The 23,618-nt window shown below is 41.5% G+C and overlaps 1 protein-coding gene across 1 annotated transcript in view; it reads right to left on the bottom strand.

Moving 5' to 3' along the window:
• The window catches only part of ESYT2 (extended synaptotagmin 2), a 75,103-nt gene extending 52,400 nt beyond the window's left edge, over positions 1-22,703 (bottom strand). Inside the window, exons 1-6 of the mRNA XM_008067148.2 lie at positions 22,662-22,703; positions 19,568-19,609; positions 18,609-18,743; positions 12,779-12,855; positions 9,453-9,525; positions 9,123-9,212 (exon numbers count right to left, since the gene is read on the bottom strand). Coding sequence (XP_008065339.2) covers positions 9,123-9,212; positions 9,453-9,525; positions 12,779-12,855; positions 18,609-18,743; positions 19,568-19,609; positions 22,662-22,703 — 459 coding nt within the window. The remainder of the gene's footprint in view (positions 1-9,122; positions 9,213-9,452; positions 9,526-12,778; positions 12,856-18,608; positions 18,744-19,567; positions 19,610-22,661) is intronic.
• Positions 22,704-23,618: the final 915 nt, after the last annotated feature.

Genomic DNA, 23,618 nt, shown 5'->3' with positions numbered 1-23,618 from the left:
AAAAAAAAAAAAAAAAAAATCAACTCTTCTAAACTGCAATTAATGTTAACATTTTTACCTTCTCACAAATTATTATTATTATTTTTTTGAATTGGAGTCTCCCTCTGTTGGCCAGGCTGGAGTGCAGAGGCATGCTCAGAGCCACCCCAGTGTCGACTTGCTGGGTTCAGGCGATCCTTCCGCCTCAGCCTTCCAAGTAGCCGGAACTACAGGAGCACGTTACCATGCCTGGCTGATTTTTTTTTTTTTTTATATAATGTAGAGACGAGGTCTTACCAAGTTGCCCAGGCTGGTCATGAGCCCCTGGACTCAGGCAATCCTCTCGCCTCAGCCTCCCAAAGTGCTGGGATTACAGGCTTGAGCCACTGCATACGGCCACAAATGTTCTTAATGGCATCTAGAATGGCGAATCTTTTATTTCAATGCAAGCACTGTGTATTGTGCTATTTGCTTTACTGTAGTGCTCTGGAATTTGATCTGGAGTATCTTGGAGGTATAGGAACATTTGTTTATTAAGTAGCATCTTTGAATTATATCCCCCTTATTTTCTTTAACTATACTGGTCTTACTTAATTTTATTTAGAAGCGTGCCTGCTGCCTTCCCTAGCAGAGCAACCTCTTCCTGGAGTTTGTATGGCTCTTGCATTCATAACTGTGCAGATGAAGCAGGCATCACTTGGTTGTCTTCTGATTATTGTGCCATGCAGGTGCTTGCATTGTAACTTCAAGGTTTTCAATTTACTTTGCCCAGTTCTATCAGAGAAATCACTATTTTTGGCAGCTATAGTCTTACAAAATGTATTTCTCAATAAGACTTTAAAGTCAAAATTACTCCTTGATCCATGGACTGCAGAATGGACAGGTAACTATGTAAGCAGGCATGAAAGCAACATTAAGTTCTTGGGTGATGAAGTACACTGCCAATGAGCAGTAGTATTTAGAAATGATTCTTTTTTTCTTTTTCTGAGCAGTGGGTCTCAACAGTGAGTTTAATATATTCAGTAAATCAGCTTCTAATTTAACGTGGAAGAGGTGCGACTCCTCCTTTCACTTGAACACTTTGAGGTCATTGTAAGGTTATTAACTGGCCTCATGTCAATATTACTGCATCTCAGAAAATAGGGAGGCTTGAGGAGAGGGAGCAACGTGGGAGAACAGCCAATTGTTGGAACAAACAGAACACATAACATTTCTCGACTAAGTTTGCCATTTTATATGGGCACAGTTCAATGCCACCCCAAAACAATTACAATAGAAACATCAACGATCACAGATCACCATAACAGATAAAATGATAATTTAAAAGTTTGAAATACTGCAAGAATTCCTCAAATATGGCATAAGGACAAGTGAGCAACGTATTGAAAAAGCGGTGCCAATAGACTTGCTGGATACAGGGATGTTACAAACCTTTGATTTTTAAGAAATGTAATACCTTTGAAGTGCAATAAAATGAAGTGTAATAAAAATGATGTGTGCCTGCACATCTTGCTGATAAAGCACTCCTGAGAAGCAGTTCCTCAACAGGAGGACTGCTTGAGGCCAGGAGTTTGAGACCAACCTAGGCAACACAGTGAGACCCCATTTCCACAAAAAGTAATTTTATTTTTTATTTTTATTTTTTGAGTTGGAGTCTCATTCTGTTGCCCAGACTGGAGTGCAGTAGCACACTCCGGGTCACTGCAGCCTCGACCTGCTGGGTTCCAGCAATCCTTCCACCTCAGCCTTCCAAGTAGCCGGAACTAAAGGTGCATGCTACCATGCCTGGCTAGGTTTTTATTTATTGTAGAGACGCGGTCTCGCCAAGTTGCCTGGGCAGGTCTCGAACCAGTGGGCTCAGGCAATCCACTCGCCTCCGCCTCACAAAAGTAATTTTAAAAGACTATTCAGGACTGGGCTTGGTGACTCAACCTGTAATCCCAGCACTTTGGGAGGCCAAGGCGAGTGGATTGCCTGAGTCTGTGGGTTCGAGACCCGCCTGGGCATCTTGGCAAGACCTCATCTCTACAATAAAACAACAAAAAAATTAGCTGGGCGTGAGAGTGTGTGCCTGTAGTTCTGGCTACTTAGAAGGCTGAGGCGGAAGGATCACCGGAGCCAGCAGGTTGACGCTGGGGTAGCCATGAGTGTGCCACTGCACTCCAGCCTGGGCGACAGAGTGAGATTCCAACTCAAAAAATATCAAAAAAAAGAAGCCCAAACTTCACCCACATGCTGCCTACTTATGTGGTGAATCCTCACTTGTACCCCACATCTCTATTAAAAAAAAAAAAAAAAGACTAGGCAGGCATGGTGGCACTTAGGGAGGCTGAGGCAGGAGGATTGCTTCAGCCCAGGAGTTCGAGGCTATAGTGAGCTATGATCACACCACTGCACCCTAGCCTAGGTAACAGAGCAAGACCTTGTCTCTGAAGTTTGTAGTTTTTTTAGTTTAAAAAAAGAGTGTGATAATGAGTATATGAGAGAAGTGTGAGGATGAATGTGTGAGAAACTGTGTGAAAGACCCAGGGGGTATGTGAGAGAAAAAGTATGAGTGTGAGAGAATAAGTGCATGAGAGAGTCTGAGAGAAGGAGGGGTTTAAAAGCTCAGTCTGAAAAGACTGCATAAGAACACCAGAGAGGAACCAGCAGGAGGGACCTGATCAAGGCAAGGCTGTAGAAAGTGCCCTTGGAAAAGCAACTAAAATTAGCATGCTCCCTTCCCTCCCCAAGGCACACGCCTCAGGATAACAGAGCCACAGCCTCTGATGACTAAGATCTCTATTTCGGGAAACTGAAGAGTCAGTGGAACATGCATTTCCAAAGGACAGGAAGTCACCTCGGAGCTGCTGGGGTTCTTCTATGAGAAACAATGTGTAACACGGTCTATGGCTGTAAAAGGGTGTCAAGTTTCAGCTGGAACAACACAAACATATTTACATATTTCATTAAAACCACAAAAATGTCCTTTTCTCTCTACTGTTCCATAATGCATTGTCTGCAGTAAAATTTACAGTTCAGCAACAGCAACTTGGCTTACAATATGCCAGGCATCCTAACTGCATTAGGTTCTACTGTTCAGAATAAGCATCACATGGGAAAACTGCTAAAAGTACAGACTGATGGTTTCCACCATTCTCCAGTTTTTGATGTAGAAGATTTGAGATGGTGGTAAAGTTCAAGGATGTTTTTACTTTTTTAAGTCCCCAAGACTTCTGAGAGCAGCACTCATGATCACAGGGGAGAGTTGAGGTCTCACCTGCCAGTCTGAAATCCTTCCCTAGAGGCAGCTCCAATGAAGGAAAGGCAGGAGTGAGTAGAGCTTGAAGGAGGATGAGGCCCCCACAGGAGCAGATGAAAGGACTCCAGCTAGATCCTAATGAAGTGCCAACAGCCAAGTGTAGATGAGCCAGAGATCTACACACACAGAGTTATTATGTACAACCACTTGGCCACAGTGTGTACAAAACTGCACGGCCACAGTGTGTACAAAGACTGGGGCCCACAAAGAACACTTTCCATGGGGATGAGTTCAGGGAGGAAGCAGCTGCCACTGCAGAAAGGCACAAAGCAAGTCTCATCCCACCTTCTACCTTCAGGGACAGAAGCCAAAAGGAAGGGAAGCACAGTTGGGGACCCACTGCAGCTAGGGGAGAGATCCACTGGGGGCATGGCAGGACACAGTCCCAGGCCCAGACAGAATGCAGACTCTCTCCTGCAAAAGACCAATCAAAGACACAAAGCACAGGGAGGAGAGGGAACGGTCATCAAGAGTGCTCTGGCCTGAGACCCAGGACAACAGGCAGCTACCTTGTACCCTTGTCACTGGAGTAGAGCATGACTGTCCAAAACAATAAAAATAACAAACCACAGGTCCAAAAAACACATAGGAAACTTGGCAGGATGAATACCTCAAGAGCTGTCAGCCTACTTCATGTGTGCTCTGAATCTGTAGATGTGTCTGTGGCCCTGACTCTTGACCTCCTGGTTCCCCTCTGCTCCTGAGATTCAACTGCAGTCCTCTGTGTAAGTTTCATGAGACACCAACACAGGCTATTTTTATTTTTAAATAAAACCCTCTCCTTTCCCCTTTCCCTTTGCTTAAGGCACTTTGATTTCGGGAGTCCCATGCTAATAGAATTCAATTTCTTCTCTTTTTTTTTTTTTTTTTGAGTTGGAGTCTCACTCAGTTGCCCAGACTAGAATGCAGTGGCTGCTCCCGGCCACTGCAGCCTTGCCTGCTGGGCTCCAGCAATCCTTCCACCTCAGCCTTCCAAGTAGCCGGAATTACAGGCATGCACTACCATGCCTGGATCATTTTTTTGATTTATTGTAGAGATGAGGTCTCGCTGCCCAGGCGGGTCTCGAACTCGCGGGCTCAGGCAATACACTCACCTCAGCCTCCCAAAGGCACGGGATTACAGGCTGAGCCACAGAGCCTGGCTCAATTTCTTCTCTTAATGAAAAATGTTATTTGCATTTAACACATGAAGAAATGGAATCTATGGCTCAAAAGGAGCCAGAAGCCAGCACCTCCGCATTCAGTGGGAAGACTCCCTGAAGATGAACAAACATATCAGCAGCAAGGCTAGGACCATCTCTTAGAGAAGTTCTGGGAATGACCTAATGGATTACCTCTTGTCTAATCCTGTACTTGTGGGATAAATCTAAAAAAGACTAAGGACTCTGAAACACCACTAAGAATGTACACCTGAGTATATCCAACAACTATCAAGTGAGAATGATTCCCTGGAATGGCAAACACCAACTGTCACAGTTCTTATCAAAACATGTATCCAAGCTCTTCTCCTTACCAATAATTAACCTCTAGACTTCTAGTTTCAAGACTTCACTAGAATGCTAAATCTACATATAGGAAAATATTTAATTTCTTAAATTTCTGAATACTTAGATGTCTTAGGCACTGCACTTGGCAGTTTATATTCACTGAAATTTATTTTTCACATTTAAATGTATGAGATAGGTATTACTGTCATTGCCATATAACAGATGGGAAACTGAGGCTTAGAGGAATAAAATAAGTTGCTCAAAGGACACAGTTAAAAAGAGAAAGAACTAAGAGTGGAAAGCCAGGCTGCAAAGCACATAAGTCTGTCACTCAATCATACTGCACTGCTTTCTCCTAGGCACTAAAAGTTCATCACTCAAGGAATGCTTAGGGTTGCCTTCTTCCAACAAGTACCACATTATCCAAACTAAAGAAACTAACAAATAGAAAAATATGTCACGGTTTCATAAAGGTCTCTGGCACTATACTTCTAAATCACCTAGGTAGTAAAAAGTAAAAAAAAACACCAAAACTTCTAGATTTATTTTTCACCAGGGTAAGGAAGAATTACTTGGCAGCTAGCAATAAATTCTGTTCTCATATTTTCCAGTAAAAAGTAACTGAAAAAAATTTCCTTCTCCCTGAAGCATGTTTGGTGACTTTATTCACCATATAAGGAAATGAGTGATCCTGAACTTTTCAGTCTCATCCTTCTTTTCTGAAGACTAAAATTTCATTTGGAAGTTAATATTACAATGCTATTTTAAAAGTAAACTCATCCGCGGGAGATCCAAACTAAGTAAAAGTATTACTACGTTTAGAGGAAGACTTAAAAGATTTGGATTTTGTTACATTCTGAACTAGAGGAGGCAGGAGCCCTTTCTTTCAATTGTTAAAAATGCTCCTGCCTAAAAATACATTTAAAATACTTAGCAATTTGTTAAAGATTAGTTTTTTGGGTCATTAATGAAGTTAGTTTCTTAAACATACTAGCTTTTCAACACCTGGCATTAAAAAAAACATAAATTTTAAATCTTATAAATCTCATTTCCCAAAATTTTAATAAAGTGAAATTTGACACAAAGGCTTTCTTTTACATGTTACCATTTTTCTGCACTTAAAACGCATTCAAAATAAGCCCATTAAATAAGCAATAATAAGCAAATGAGAATTTTAGCGATAATAGAAAGTGATGACATATAATTCTGTTTATGTTTTTATACAGAAAAAGTACCACCTGTAGGTAAATTTAGTCTGGTCTAGATAAGCCCATATCTTAAAAACCAAATAAAAATTTTTATTAATTTATTTGAATTAAATTATACAAATGAATGTTCTTATGGTATTTACTTACTATTTATTTATTTATTTATTTGAGTTGGAGTCTCAACTCCTTCACCCAGGCTGGAGTGCAGTGGCATGCATGCCCACGGCCACCCCAGCGTTGACATTCTGGGCTCCAGTGATCCTTCCACCTCAGCCTTCCAAGTAGCCGGAACTAGAGACGCATGCTACCACTCCTGGCTATTTTTTAAAAATTTTATTGTAGAGATGAGGTCTTGCCAAGTTGCCTGGGCTGGTTTCAAACCCACAGGTTCAGGCAATCCACTCGTCTCGGCCTCCCAAAGTGCTGGGATTATAGGCTGAGCCACCGAGCCTGGTCAAATGTCCTTATTTTAAATAATACATGATGTTCAGAGTGCATCCATAAAGGACTCATCAAGAGTTACTAAATGGCATATATTAAAAATTGTTTTAGAAACAGTTCAATTCATCCATCAGACATCTACTGAACTCTATGAAGACAAATATGGTTCTTAGTTTCAAAGAGTTAATGTTAACTGTGACACTACAGGACTACGACTCTGTCCTAGAAAGCAATGTGCAGAAATTTGCCGAAAATAAGTGATACTAAATAGTCAAATAAAGCATTCTGGGAAAAAGGCACAAGGAGACAGCAGTATGGGGCTGATACTTTTCTTAGAATGCATCTTGTGGAACTTGGAATGCTTACTGGGGCAGTAGTAGGAAATGAGGCTAGAAAGAGAGAGCCTGTCTAAATCACCACAGTCTTGACTGCAAGAAAGAGACAATCCCAGTAGGTCAGTCTGTACTTTGAGGTTACCCTGATGATGATGAACACAAGGACAGCAAAGGCAGAAGCCAATTAGAGGCTGCAGGAGACTAGGTAAAAAGGAATGAGTCTCTCTGGTAGGATTAATAGTTGTGTTGCCTTAGTTTTGTGGCTAGTAGTGAACAGTAAGTATTAACTACTTACAAGCAAAAACAAAGGGGGGGAAGGTTAACAATGTGAAATAACATTCTGACTTATCTAAATGTTAGAAAATCAATCAAAAAAAGTCTTTATGACATTTTTTTTTTTTTGAGTTGGAGTCTCACTCTGTCGCCCAGACTGGAGTGCAGTGGCCGCTCCTGGCCACTGCAGCCTCGCCTGCTGGGCTCCGATGATCCTTCCGCCTCAGCCTTCTGAGTAGCCGGAATTACAGGCGTGCACTACCACGCCCGGCTGATTTTTTGATTTATTGTAGAGATGAGGTCTCGCCAAGTTGCCCAGGCAGATCTCTAACCCGCGGGATCAGGCAATCCACTCACCTCAGCCTCCCAAAGCGCTGGGATTACAGGCTGAGCCACTGAGCCCGGCTCTTTATGACATTTTAAAACCACAGTACAGAGCCGGGTGTGGTGGTTCATGCCTGTAATCCCAGCACTTTGGGAGGCCGAGGCAAGAGGACTGCCTGAGTCCCGGGGTTCAAGACCAGCCTGACAACTTGGTGAGACCTTGTCTCTGCAATAATTCAAAAAATTAGCCAGGCATGGTTCCAGCTACTTGGAAGGTTGAGGCGGAAGGATCGCCTGAGCCCAGCAGGTTGAGGCTGCGGTGGCCATAAGCATGCCACTGCACCCCAGCCTGGACGACAGAGTGAGACTCCAACTCAAGAAAACCCTAAAGAACAAACAAAAAAACACAGTACAGGTTTAGCATCCCTAATCTGAAAATCCAAAACGCTTCAAAATCCAAAACTTTCTGAGTGTAGAGACTTGATGCTCAAAGAAAATACTTACTGAAATATAAGTATAATGCAATTCTAAAATCCAAAATACTTGCGGTCCCAAGCATTTCAAATTAAAAATACTCAACCTGCATATAAAACCGTATGTGCAGGTCATCAAATGTACAACCAAAAAGGAAGGGGATGCATTCAAATGATAGCAGCACTTACCACTGGAAGGGGGTTAGAGGGAGGGCTATAGGTAAGTCAATACAACAAAGTGTTTAGGAATATGAATTCTATATCAGACTGATTTGGATCTATGTGCAGGCTCCAAAACTTACTAGCTGTGCAATGTGGACAATTAAGACTCTCAAAATTTCAGTTCCTGAATAATAAAAGGAAATAATGCTAATATTTAGCTAGAGTTATGAGCAAACATCTATAAACCATACTCAGTGATAGGTGCTAAATAAAATGTTAGCTGTCACCTATACTTTTTAAAAAAAGTCTATGTTGGCTGGGCGTGGTGGCTCAAGCCTGTGTTCCCAACACTTTGGGAGGCTAAGGTGAGAGGACTGCCTGAGCTCAGGGATTCGAGGCCAGCCTGGGCAACTTGGCGAGACCTCATCTCTACAATATATCAGAAAATTCAGCCAGGCTCGGTGGCTCAGCCTGTAATCCCGCACCTTGGGAGACTGAGGTGAGTGGACTGCCTGAGCCCACGGGTTCGAGACCCGCCTGGGCAGCTTGGTGAGATCTCATCTCTACAATAAATCAAAAAATTGGCCGGGCGTAGTAGCGTGCGCCTGTAATTCCAGTTACTTGGAAGGCTGAGGCGGAAGGATCGCTGGAGCCCAGCAGGTCGAGGCTGCGGTGGCCAGGAGTGGCCACTGCACTCCAGTCTGGGCGACAGAGTGAGACTCCAACTAAAAAAAAAAAAAAAAAAAAATTAGCTAGGCATGGTAGCCAGGCATGGAAGCCTACAGTTTCGGCTACTTGGAAGGATTGCCTGAGTCCAGCAGTGGCAGTAAACATGCCACTGCATTCCAGCATGGGCAATAGCCATTTACATGACTCAAAAAAAAAAATTTTTTTTTAAAGTCTGTTTTCAAATTTTCTTTAATAAACATTATTTTTATAATCAGGAAAGAAAGTTGTTTATCAAGTGATGAAGTCCTCAGTTAAAGCACAAAGAGGTATGAAAAAACTCACAGGATTCATGTATCAGAAAGAGAAAAAAGTTAAATAAAATTTTGTTTCTTTGCTTTATGCATTCTTCTGTAGGTATATATTTTTGTCACTACATGGAAAGATTAAAAATGAAATAAATTTTGACTTACTGGTTTTCGAAGGAAGAAGATTGACAAAGCTCCAACTAAGGGCATGTCTCCAATCAATGGTTCCAAGATCACCCGCATTGTACCATGAATCTAAACTCAAACAGGAAACCAAAATATATAATAGAAAACAACTCTGCAAGGCCATTTACTCCATGCAAGACGTCTGCATGAGAATTTTAGTAACTTTCAAGCATGACTGCATGTTTTTCTCAACTACGACCTACAAACAAATGCTTAACTTCAAAAAAATTCAAGCTAATACAAACTTCACAATTTTTCTGAATATGCTAAGGGAACTTTAGGAAGCTACGAAATTTTTTAAAAACGTACCTGTATGCTCTTTACACCAGCTCTACAAAAATATCGTTTGATCTCCAAATCAATCTCACAGTTTCCTACAAAACTAGCAAAGAAAAAATTCTGCATTACACAAGCTGAGTGAAATTAACTGTTTCCTTAATCATTATAGAGTTGCAACGTACATAATCTGAATAAGATGACTGGAAAGCAATCAAAATCAGATTGTAGGTTAAAACTCTAAAATGTGGCCCATCATATTATAGCGTTTTACTGCTCCAGGTGGGAGGCACCATATTCAACACTGCTACGACACCCGTGAGGAATAATACATACATGTGTGTGTGTGTGTGTATACATACATATGTATATGTATACACACACATATTTGTTATTACATATAAAAATCTTAACCAAATAAAAATATCAATTTTCAAAGGAAAATGTAAATAACCAAATGCAACTTCTGAAGCAGTCTTCTGATAAGATGTAGTTTTCATTTATCTTACAAATCCAGTGTTTGCTCAGAACACTAAAAAGTTTAGATTTTATTTTACATCCTTGCTCCCCAATCATGAAAAAACTTACAGTGCCCCAGGGTTCTGTGATGTCAAAAGTTGGAAACAGAACGTCTATTTGGGGCCTCAATTTTTCTTAATGACTAAGCCATTTCAAACATGAATATGAAGCAAACATGATTATGATGTTGAATGCAAGGTTTGCATCTATTTTTAACATAAACATGAAATGTCAAATACTTTTTGTATGGAATAATTGTACGATTCTACCCCATCCTTGACTTCTTGAAGCAGAACATCATAATCCTGCCCCACAATGTTGGTGGGGAAGTTTGAGAAACATTCATCAGGTAGTGTCTCAGCAGATGAACAAAATATTAACAAAAGGGATCTGGGATAAAATTGTTTCAATACTTACCATCCTGCTGTTAAAGGCAATACCTACAGATTCCTCTCTTTGAGAATTATTCTCTACCTAGTTGGTAAAATCACCAATCACCTGTCACAAAAATTTTTCTTCTTTACCTTAAGACTTGATCATTATATTTCCTAATACTTTTTAATTACTCCTTCCCCCCATCCCATCTCTATTGCTAATTTAGTTAAAGTCCATGTCTGGAACTCATAGCAAAGTAGAATGCATTTTTGTTTGGAGACATAAATAGCTGAGGATACTCTGCATATTTAATAGTGGCTAAAAACATAAAAACCAGACTGCATCTTCAAAATGGCACTCACTGACTGATTCATTCCAATTTTTATTTAATAAGTGTATGTGGAAAATCTACTCAGTGCTGGAGACACTGAACAACATAGCACATTTCCATCCTTGTGAAGCTTAGTAGCAGCCCCGGTGGGCAGGCTTAAGGCACAGACTAACATAAGACAAAGTGGGCCTCCTTTTTTATTCCACTGACAACAGTATTTGCACTAGTGCCAAATATTTTAAAGATGCAGATTTTTTTCATATTAAAGACGTTCTATGCGTCTCTCTAAAGTAAAGGTAATCAGTAACAACTCTGTACATCCACTATACTGATGTACTTTGGAAACTCAAAGATGACAATATGATCCTTAGTCGATGAACAAAAAAAGAACAACTCTGAGCTGCTAACAACCCCACAGTTGTTTTGAGTCCACAGCACTCACTAGTCATCACATGCAGTATGTTATTAGGCCTCACACAGAAAGCCAGAAGCCGTGAGCAAGTTCAAGGAAGAACGAGGACAAGAAACAAAGAAGCAGCTGGGCTTGGTGGCTCAGCCTGTAATCCCAGCACTTTGGGAGGCCGAGGAAAATGGATTGCCTGAGCCTGTGGGTTCGAGACCCACCCGAGCAACTTGGCGAGACCTCGTCTTCACAATAAATAAAAAATTAGTCAGGTGTGGTAGCTACTTGGAAGGTTGAGGTAGAAGGACTGCCAGAGCCCAGCAGGTTGAGGCTGCAGTGGCCAGGAACATGTCACTGCATTCCAGCATGGGTGACAGAGTGAGACTCCAACTCAAAAAAAAGAAAAAAAAGAAACAAAGAAGCTCACCTTTACTGTGCTAGGCATGGTACTTAGCAGACCTTCTATTTCTTTTTTCCTTCCCACTTTTAAAAATTGTGTTAAAATACACATAACAAAATGTACTACCTTAACTATTTTTACATGTGAAACTCAGTGGTATTAAATATATTCATAAAGTTGTGCAATCGGCTGGGCTCAGTGGCTCAGCTTGTAATCTCAGCACTTTGGAAGACTGAAACAAGTGGATTGCATGAGCCCGCAGGTTCAAGATCAGCCCGGGCAACTTGGCAAGACCTCATCTCTACAATAAATCAAAAATTAGCCAGGCGTGGTAGCGCGTGCCTGTAGTTCCAGCTACTTGGACACTGAGGCAGAAGGATCGCCAAAGTCCAGCAGGTTGATGCTGGGGTAGCTGTGAGTGCATGCCACTGCACTCCAGCCTGAGCGACAGCGTAAGACTCCAACTCAAAAAAAAGAAAACAAAAAAACAAAAACAGTTGTGCAACCATGACCACCATCCATCTCCAAAACTTTTTTCATCTTGTATAAATGAAACTCTTCCTCCATGAAACACTAACTTCCTATTCACCCTTTTCTCCCAGCCCCTGGCAACCACTACTCTACTTTCTGTCTCTATGAATCTAACTACTCCAGGTACCTCATTAAGTGGAATTATACAGTAGTTATCCTTTTGTGTCTGGCTTATTTCACTTAGCACAATGTCCTCAAAGTTTATCTATATCATGTCATGTAGCATGTGGCAGGATTTCCTCTGTCGCCCAGACTGGAGTGCAGTGGCACGCTCCTGGCCACTGCAGCCTCGACCTGCTGGGCTCCGGCGATCCTTAGGCCTCAGCCTTCCAAGTAGCTGGAACTACAGGTGTGCGCTACCACACCCAGCTAATTTTTTTATTTATTGTAGAGATGAGGTCTTGCCAAGTTGCCCAGGCGGATCTCGAACCCTCAGGCTCAGGCAATCCACTCACCTCAGCCTCCCAAAGCGTAGGATTACAGGCTGAGCCACCGAGCCCAGCTTTCTTTTTTTTTTTTTTAAGCTGAATAATATATACCACATTTTGCTTATCCATTTATCCATCCGTAAATACTTGGGTTGCTTCTACCTTTTAGCTATTGTAAATAATGCTGCTATAAATGTGAGTGTGCAAATATCTGCTCAAATCTCTGCTTTCAACTATTTTGGGTATATATAACAGAAGTGAAATTGCTAGATCATATGTGCTCATTATATCCTGCATCATATATGTATAGCTAAGTGACATTATGCATCATTAACCATGGCATAAATAAACATGGCAGAAATAAAAACTTACCTAATCTGAAGGTCTAGAATAATCTGCCTTTTGTCTACATTTTCAGTATAAACCTTAACACCATTGATCCTGAGGGGCTGAAACAAGAAGTAGCTTAATTAAAAATACTCAAAGGTTAAAAAAAAAGTCAAACTTTACAAGATAGTATACAGATATGAGGGGGAACCCCAAAAGACCCAGAACTTATTTATTAAAATTTGTGTATTTATTCTTACATGTTTAAAATGCAGTCACCTTCAAAGTATTCTATGTTTGATGCAATATACCTATTGAGATGCTTTTTCCCCTGCTCAAAACAGTTAGTGAACTCATTAATTTTGATGCCTTTGGATACTTTTGCTATTTTTTATTTCATCTTTTCCACACTGGCAAAACATTTTCCTTTGAGTACTTTTTTCATCTAGGGAAACAAGAATAAAAGTTGCTCAGGGTGGATCGGGTGAATAGGGAGGGTGGGGGCACAGGGGTCATGCTGTTTTTGGTCAAAAAGTAATCCCAGCACTTTGGGAGGCTGAGGTGAGTGGATTGCCTGAGCCTGCAGGTTCGAGACCCACCTGGGCAACTTGACAAGAACTCATCTCTACAATAAATCAAAAATCAGCCGGGTGTGGTAGCATGTGCCTGTAGTTCCAGCTACTTGGAAGGCTGAGGTGGAAGGATCGCCGGAGCCCAGCAGGTCGAGGCTGCAGTGGGTGGGAGCAGCCATTGCACTCCAGTCTGGGTAACAGAGTGGGACTCCAACTCAAAACAAAATAAAACAAAACTGCTGAACACTGAGCATGGTGTGGGTAGGTGCCTCGTAAATAACCTACCATGAAACGGGCAAACACCCTGAAAGAATCTCCAAAAAATAAATTCACTGAAGCCAAATGCAGCCTCTCACAACAATACTTGCTGGTAAGTGGTGCCAGTGGGTTATTAGAACACTTACCTAGCAAGGGAAGCCTGTACTACAAGGGTCCACCCTCCAAAAAACAATTCTGTGTGTTTTTGGGTCCACTTCAATAAAGACAATAAGACAATAAGCTTTGGTTTTAGACAACAGCATGAATTAAAATTCTGCTTTCACAATATACAAGCGGCTTGGGGTATTTTTCTTTGTTTGTTCACTCTATTGCTCAGGCTAGAGCACAGTAGCACAATCACAGCTCTGCAGTCTTGATCTCCTGGGCTCAGGTGATCCTTCTGCCTCAGCCTCCTGAGTAGCTGGAACTACAGGCAAGTGCCACCACACTTGGCTAATTTTTTTATTTTTTTGTACATACGAATTCTCACTACATTGCCCAGGCTGATCTTAAACTTCTGGGCTCAAGCAACCTTCTCACCTAGGCCTCTCAGAGGACTACAGGCATGAGTCACCATACCCAGCTCAAGCTGCTTGATTTTCAGCCAGTTAGTTAACCTCTATTCCTCAATTTCCTCACTTGTAAGATGTAGGCAATAATTGTTTCTATCTCATAAGGCTACTTTGCAGTTAAACAATATAATAAATATAAACAATTCATTGCACAGCCTGGCACACAGTAAGTACTCAATGAACATTAAGTATATTGTTAGCACATCACAATATCTGCTCTCTTTTCAAGCCCTTTATTCTGTGTCTCTTCTGGCTTAATTTGATCCCCTCCTGCTAATCTATCCTTATTACACTGTTTGAAACATAATTTCCTTTTTCTTTATATCTTACAATTTTTCATTTCATTTCTTTTTTTTTTGAGTTGGAGTCTCACCCTGTCACCCAGACTGGAGTGCAGTGGCATGTTCCCGGCTACCGCAGCCTTCACCTGCTGGGCTCTGGTGATCCTTCTACCTCAGCCTTCCAAGTAGCCAGAACTACAGGCACACGCTACTATGCCTGGCTAATTTTTGATTTATTGTAGAGACGAGGTCTCGCCAAGTTGCCCGGGTAGGTCTCGAACCCTCAGGCTCAGGCAATCCACTCGCCTCGGCCTCCCAAAGTGCTGGGAATATAGGCTGAACCACCGAGCCCAGCCAGTTTTTCATTTTTTAAGATTTCCATAAAAGTGGGGCTTCTGAGTAAATAAAAAATACAAGCTTGCAGGTATACTATCAATACCAAATATATGATATAGATAAATGACTGAAAAGACAGACTATAATAAATGTATTTCAAGGGTCCAGTTACAATATCATTTCAAAACCTTTTCCCATTTATCACTTTGAGAGTCCCTTCTAAGAAAGTTCTTGACATACATATGAGCATTAAATACCTAAAATAAAGAAATGTCTCACTTTCAGGATACTACTCCTTACACTATGACAAGCTTGGGTGTCTTAAAATCTTACCTCTCAACTAGTTGTAGAATTTTGAGCCTTTACTCAAGAGTCGAGACATACCCTACTCTCCCAGATTCCTTTGTTTTCCCTTTATGATGACACCAGGGAAGACATACACAGACTGCTAACCATTAAGAAACAATCAACTCAGAATGCTAAGAAATGAAAATGGAGCATATGTGGCAGTATCTTCACATTAAACATTTGCATTAGATGACATATTCCCCTTTCTCCTCTTAAACTACATCTCAGAGTAATTAAGAGCTTGAGCCCATTCCAGATGACTAAGCATTTTCTAACAAAGAACAAATACCTGAAGGTCGCCTAAGGGACATGACCAGCACAGAGTCTGAACAAAGCACCCTTCAAGGGACCGCACACGCCATCTAACTTGTTCCTTCATCAGACAGCCAAGGTTTGCTTGCCACTTGTAAGATGTCAATGCAGAGACAAAAGTGGCAAAGCTACCTTTATTGAATCAACACTCCTCTTAATAGTCTTACTGTTCTCCAAGGATCTTCTTACTTAGTTGGTAGCAAACTTAAAACATGTGTAATAGAACGTAAACATAATTAAACTGCCCCTAAAATAAAATATAATAAAAACTGGGGTTAGAATTTTAAACATCAGTCGGCCATGGTGGCTCATGCCTATAATCCCAGCACTTTGGGAGGCTGAGGTGAGAGGACTGCCTGAGCCCACAGGTTCGAGGTCAGCCTGGGCAACTTGGCAAGACCTCATCTCTATAATAAATTTTTAAAAATTAGCTGGGCATGGTGGTGCGTGCAGGTTGAGGCTGCGGTGGCCATGAGTGTGCCACTGCACTCCAGGCTGGGCAACAGAGTGAGACTCTAATTTTAAAAAAAAGAATTTTAAATACCCACAAATGTAAGCAGACTTTACATTAGGAAACAGCAAACTATGGTCTACAGGCTAAATGTGGCCTTAAAGCTGTTTCTGTACAACCCTGATTAAAGGGCTGTAAAAGAAGGGAGGGAGCATAGGAGAACGTACCACTGAGCCATCAGGTAGAGTCAAAGCTGTAACACTTACGATCAGGCCGTGACCAGAAAGAGTTTGCAACCCCTGCCTTACAGCAGTCTAACTTGTAATTGTGACTTTAACTCACAATTACAAGTTAGACTGCTGTAAGGCAGGGGTTGCAAACTCCTGCAAACACACCACATTTTAACTTGTGATTGTGTTTCTCCCATCCGTAATTACCATTTTAGGTTATGGAAGTTAAGGTAAATCTTAAGTGTCAAGAAGGCATCCTCTGCAGTCCCGTGGGCACCTGAGCAGGATGGCCATGCCTCCTTATTTGGAGGTCTAAAGCTAAGAGAAGTAGAAGCGAATACAGACAAACACCATGCCTAAGCCTGTACTGGAAACACGGGCTAGAGGCTCTGCCTCTGAGATGGGACATTCACTGCACACAGAAAGTCAGCTTCCATGACCAGTAGCCTGGAAAGTGTGGAGCAGACACTGACAACCACCAGCAAGTGACAGATACACACAGCAGTTGGGCCAGACCCTCTCTTGGCCACATCTATCACAACCCTGAACTGTACTGCACGCACCAATATGTGCAAATTATATGTGTGTGTTTTAAAGTACTATCAGATTCTGAGCTTTGGGGGGTTTTTTTGAGTTGGAGTCTCACTCTGTCACCCAGGCTGGAGTACAGTGGCACGATCACGACCACCGCACCCTCAACCTGCTGGGCTCAGGCAATTTTTCTGCCTCAGCATTCCAAGTAGCTGGAACTATAGGTGCACACCACCATACCCAGCTAATTTTTTGATTTATTGTAGAGAAGAGATCTCACCGCGTTGCCCAGGCTAGTCTCGAACCCCTGGACTCAGGCAATCCTCTCAACTTGGCCTCCCAAAGTGCCGGGATTACAAGCTTGAGCCACTGCTCCCGGTCTGATTCTGAGTTTTTATAAGGCATATAAAAAACAATGTTATCTTGGACTGTTGCTAATTATTTAAACACTGACTAAATAAAATAAAATTTGCCAAGATCCACTCATTTAAATGCAGTCTTGAGTTTCCTTTTACCTATGTAATTAACTGATGCCTATAATTACAGCATTAGACTCCTCAGTTGCTTTTTTTTTTTTTTTGAGTTGGAGTCTCACTCTGTCACCCAGACTGGAGTGCAGTGGCCAGTGGCCACTCCCGGCCACCGCAGCCTTGACCTGCTGGGCTCCAGCGATCCTTCCGCCTCAGCCTTCCGGAATTACAGGTGCACGCTACCACGCCCGGCTAATTTTTTTTGATTTATTGTAGAGATGAGGTCTCGCTTGCCCAGGCGGGTCTCAAACCCGCGGGCTCAGGCAATCCACTCACCTCAGCCTCTCAAAGGTGTGGGATTACAGGCTGAGCCACTGAGCCCGGCTCTCAGTTGCTTTTTTTAACGTATCAAGAGGGGTAAACACATTACACTTATCAATTCCTGTACCTTTAGCACGAATTCACTTATCAAACTCTCTCAAAGGACAGACTGCTTAAAATTAGTATTTCTGAAAAGGTAAATCTGACAGAATATGGGACAGGAAGACATGACGGCAGGAAGACACGATACAGAAAGTGAAGTAAATGTTAAAGAGAAGCCAGGCAACAAAGGCTGAACTAGCAGGGTCAGCACAGTGAGGCTGGGAGTGCTAGAAGGACCCACCAGACAGAGGCAGGAAAAGGCATGCGGATGAGAGGCAGCCTGAATGGACGTGCAGGCACACACACAAGTCAGACTTTCTTCAGGGGCGATTTTCTCCAGAATGTCATTTAAAGTTGTTTTAAAAATATATACCCAGTTACTTGGGAGGCTGAGGCAGGAGCATTACTTGAGCCCAGACGTCAAGGCCGGTCTGGGTAACATAGCAAGACCCCACCTCAAATAAAAAACAAAAAATAAAATAAAATAAAAAATACATATTTTTTCTTTTTTCCTTTTCTTTCTTTCATTTATTTAATTTAAAGATGTGGGACACAGCCGGGCTCGGTGGCTCAGCCTGTAATCCCGCACCTTTGGGAGGCTGAGGTGAGTGAATTGCCTGAGCCCGCAGGTTCAGGATCCTCCTGGGCAACTTGGTGAGACCTCATCTCTACATAAATCAAAAATGAGCCGGGGTTGGTAGCTCATGCCTGTAGTTCCAGCTACTTGGAAGGCTGAGGCGGAAGGATCGCCAGAGCCCAGCAGGTTGAGGCTGTGGTGCCCGAGAGTGGCCATTGCACTCCAGTCTAGGTGACAGAGTGAGACTCCAACTCAAAAATAAAAATAAAAAAAAAGATGTGGGGCACAATTCAGGATTACAAGTGGTCATCATACAGGTAAGGTTTGGACCTCCCTTTGGTCCCCACTTTGCCTGGTTTGAGATCAGGTACCCTTATTGATGTTGTGCCCTCCCACACCCTGACCCGGCTGTATCCCGCTACTGCCATTCCCTTTCTAAAAAATACATACTTTTTCATGTTTTCACAGCAATCCCACCATACGCACAAGTAAGGATACTTAAGAAGAAACTGACCTGCTGACCAACGTCAACCTTTGTGAAACTAAAGGTGCTAAGGTGGGTGTTTGCTCCCCGCACAGCTGGTTCTATGGTTTCTCGAAACAACTTTTCTATAAACTGGCAAATAAAAGGCCACATGTGTTTTACAGTCTGGAAAAGAAAAAGAACTGGTGTCAAACAAAACCTTATAATACATATTATACTAAGTTATCACAAAGAATTATGCTCTCATAGTTTACCAAAGTCTGGTTTTAAAAAATAAAGGGGGGAAGGATCTTCTTGTGATACAAAATCAATATGACCTCAATTTTTAAAATGTATTAAAACAATATTGATTAGCCAATATATTCCAGGAATTAACAATTCTGGTAAAATATTCTACTTAGCATTTCAGTACACCTAATGATTGCTAAAAGTCCTGTAATCTCAACTTGTTACTGGAAACCTTCTTAAACTATATAAATCTTAATAAACACCCACAGATTTTTTTAATGACAGACTAACTTCCAGTGATGTAAGGTGATCATTTCCCACAACAGTGCTTACTATATAGCCCTAAAGATTCATAAAATACAGAGACAAAAGAGATTTAATTCAAAGTGTACTGCTCTAAAAATCTTTTTTTAAAAAAATAATTATCATCAATTACTAGGTTTCTTGAGAGTTCTTTCTTTTTTTCATAATGTTTTCAAAAATGTATGATTATTATAAAATGAACTTGAGCCCTGCCTGTTCAGGAAAGAAGACATGTAGTCGGAGATACAAATGTGAGCATACCCATACTTTTCTCAGTTCAAAGACACAGTTCTCACTCTCCGGAAAACAGCATATTATACTAATTATGACTGAGTTATTTGGGGGAGCAAAAGCCAACTTGCTAAAATCTAAATGTTGCCAACTCCCAAATATGGAAAGATGGTATCTCATCCTCCAGTCCCCAATAATTTCTGGTATTTGCTACATTCTAATCTTACCTTATTTAACCATTCTGCTCTTTCAGTGTCTGGAAAATGAACCTAGGAGAAAAATATACACACACATATGACTTACTGACTTCCAACAATTGTAAATAAAATGTCAAGGAGGGTGTTTCATATTGTCACTGTATATCCTATGTTGACCTGTTTCTTTAAAACATCTGCTCTAAAGCTTTGGAAACTGGTCTCTGAGAAGGAAGTGTGAAATGTGTTACATTCTGAGAATACTTTGAGGCAGAAAAGCTGGATGTCAACAAATGCTATCAGAGCCTTCTCTGCACCCACTGTCCAGAGGAAATTCACTGGTATCTGAAACATGATAGGGTATACAAAATTTTTGAGTCAGGGTCTTACATTATCACTCAAGCTGGAATGCAGTGGCATGATCATAGCTCACCATAGCTCCAACTTTCTAGGCTCAGGAGATCCTTCTGACTCAGTCTCCCTAGGGATTATTTTTGTAGAGATGGGGTCTTGCTATGTTACCTAGACTGGTCTTGAACTCCTAGCCTCAAGCAATCTTCCTGCCTTGGCTTCCCAAAGTCCTGGGATTACAAGTATGAGCCACCACACCTGGCCAATCTCTTCCTTTTTAAAAAATCATTTTTCTTGTATACCTAATCCTGAATTGTACTCCACATCTTTAAAATTTAAAAACAAGTAAGTAAACAAAAATAAAAGAATCATTTTTCCAACCCATCATAAGTATATCATCATCATGGTCTAGAAATCTAATCTCAAAGCCTTCAGAAATTCACCCTTTCTGGACATGCCTGCAGTCCCAGCAACTGGGGAAGCTGAGGCAGTGTGGTCAACTGAGCCCAGGAGTCAAGGCTATAGTGAGCTATGGTTGTGCTTGTGAATAGCTACTGCACCCCATGTGGGCAACATAGCAAGACCCTGTCTCTTTGAAAAATAATAAACTAAAATAAAATTCACCCTTCCCTTCACTTTCCCCTTTTGGCCCAAACCAACTACAGGTGAGTTTCCACAGACAGCTCATTTCCATCCATCTCCCACTTTCAAAGGAGCTTTACTGTTATAGTTCTTCAGGCAGGGCTTGTAGAAAAGTGCTTGTAGAAGCAAAGAGAAACCAAATTAGAAAAAAACGTGAAAAAATATTTTCTCTGCTACTGGAACTAAAATAAAATATCCTTGCAGAGGACAGCCAAAGCTGTTTTTGGCCACAGATGAGGAGTTTCAAAGAAGACAGAGCATACAGTCCACACGAGTGCTCTGATAACCATGTTTTTGGTTTGGATGTACAATGGGTCACAGGTAATTTGTTTTGGTGACTGAAATGTGGTTAGAGAAATGTTTTGATGTATAGAGAGGCCACAGTTTACTTTCCTAACAAAAGAACTTGAGCCAAAGAAAGACAGTTCCCCCTATAGCTTTGGAGCAGCCAGACCAGAGGATGACTCTGCAGGGAGCATCATCATGGGGTGGAAATTCCAAGAAGATGGTTTCTGAGATCCAATTCCACCTCTTGTGTCCCAATAGAAGAACAAACAACTGAAAACGGGGCCACTGCAGAGATATCCATCACAGTCACATCCAGCCAAAGAAAAGCCCTGAGTGACTCGCTCACCTGAGGCCTCAGGTAGGTGAAGAAGCAGCGACTGCAGTGTTACTATCTTTCCTTTTTATCCACAAGTCTAAGCAGACCTCAAATCCTTACATTCCGTGACATTAAATTTGACTTGAACCATGAGGTGGACTAGATGAATTTGTTCCTAAATTAAGTCAGCCTGACTCCATTCTGAAAAAAGAAATAAGGGCAACCTTCCAGAATTAAGAAAACAGGCTTGGACAATGCTCATGAAGCCAAGGATTAAGGAAAAGAGACGTTCTAGAGATTCTTGCTAAAATTCAGCGAAAATGTTTCTGCCACGTCCAGAGGCCTCTTCTGACCCAAGAGGGACTGGAGTATTATAAAGGGCTGTACTCCCCAAGGAGGAGGAGAAAATGTGGGGATGAAGGTAGAGGGAGTGGGAAGGCTTGCCCGACTAGCTAAACTAGGTCAAAAATGACGTATGCAAATTTGTATTCTGCCATTTCTTTACATTAATGAAGTAGCTCAGCATTCTAAGTCAGATCAAGAATGGGATAGGTAAGCCAGGCTCAGTGGCTCAGCCTGTAATCCCGCGCCTTTGGGAGGCTGAGGTGAGTGGATTGCCTGAACCCGCGGGTTCGAGACCCGCCTGGGCAACTTGGCAAGACCTCATCTCTACAATAAATCAAAAATCAGTCGGGCATGGTAGCGTGAGCCTGTAATTCTGGTTACTCGGAAGGCTGAGGCGGAAGGATTGCCAGAGCCCAGCGGGTCGAGGCTGTGGTGGCCGGGAGCAGCCACTGCACTCCAGTCTGGGCGACAGAGTGAAACTCCAACTCAAAAAAAAAAAAAAGAATGGGATAGGTAGTTGCCACTCATTAAAGTAGATATTAAGCTGTGATCCCTTTCCAAGCAGTAATGTACTGTGAGGCTGTGTCCCTTTCTGCTCCTTCCCTCTGAACCGAACAACCTCTGGTAAAAACAGAAAGGACAAAGGCAAATATGGAGCACCTTCTATTTGGGGACAGTCAAATTATTTCATTATAGAAGTGTCCCTTCCTTTATAACTTCAGAGTAAACACCAGACCCAAGTGAACATCACTACAGGGTTCCACATGAATACACTAAACACATGAAAACACTTGCCCTGTCTTGTGGTATTGTGATTGTCTACACCTGCTTCCCTTGGAGGGCCTCTCCTTGCCTGGCTTCCCAGCTGCACTAAATTTAGCTACCAGAACAATTACTCTAGAACACAGAAGTCCCATTTCAATTTACCTTACTCAAGACCATAAACTTCTACTTGTTTATCAAGTAGTTCAACTTCCTTAGCTTGACCTTCAAAGACTTCACATCATATTTCCTCTGGTTCACAACTCCCAAACCTCACTTTTATCATGCTCCTGTTGAATTCAATCAAAACAACATGCCTCCTTACACAGAAATGTATTCTTCTCTATTTTCCTATCTTTTTCCTTCCTCTTCTCTGCCAGTTCTTCCTTAAAAACCAGCTCAACTTACTTCTATACAACTTACCATGTACGACTCCATCCAAGTCCAGTCACTCCTCAACCTCATCGCACCTAATGTTCATAATCCCCATAAATCTGCATTTGTCACATCACTCTATAAATGGTCCTCAGGATATCAGAGTCAGAACCCTCACCTCCTGCCTCCAAATCCATCTCTTACAATTATCAAGCCATTTAAGAAGTCCTTCTTCTATTTTCTCAGCATCGGAGAATTCTTACTGATACAAAATCAGTAATTTCATTCACTAACTGGGAAAATAAGTATTAGTCCCTATATTTTCCAGTCAATACGCGCATCAAACTCATATTTGCAAATACCATCAAATAAACTTCTGCTTTCCATTAAATTTCCTAAGTTATAAGAAATTACTATGTTTGGTAATATAAGATACAGTCAGATTTTCCAATCAAAATGTATAGAGGCCACCTATTCTTAAAAATATTGTATGTACATGCAAGGTTTTTCTTTCTCTTTTAATTTTTATGTTGAAATTGTGGGGTACAATTCAGGGTTAGGTATACAAATGTTCATTGTGCAGGTACCCTTATTGATGAGGTGTGCCCCCCCTTTCTCAGGTGGATATCGACTACTGTCAATCCCAGCTACCCACCCCCCACCCATACATGCAAGTTTTAAAAGCAAAATATACCTATGCTAAGCCAAATACTTTACTGATTAAATAAGATAAAATGGCTCCTGCAAAAAATGTTCCAAAATGAAAACATTCTTTCTTCTCTGACATTATTAGATTTCTCTACATTTACTGATACTTCTCAAATTAGGTCTGCCAGTGTGCCAATAAATTCCTACTCATCTTGTCATCCTTAATGTGAGGGTAACACCATAAAGCTAAATGTACACCAGTCCCAAGAATCACCTAGGGAATTATACTTAATTGATAATAAAGCTTCTCTACTCACAGTCATGTACCAGAACAAAGGTAAGCCTTGACAGTTGTGG

This window comes from Carlito syrichta, unplaced genomic scaffold (genome assembly GCF_000164805.1).
Source record: "Carlito syrichta isolate Samal-C Ts95f unplaced genomic scaffold, Tarsius_syrichta-2.0.1 Scaffold309314, whole genome shotgun sequence".
Taxonomy (NCBI): domain Eukaryota; kingdom Metazoa; phylum Chordata; class Mammalia; order Primates; family Tarsiidae; genus Carlito; species Carlito syrichta.
The sequence above is the reverse complement of the archived record's forward strand: the minus strand, read 5'-3'. Positions and strand labels throughout refer to the sequence as shown.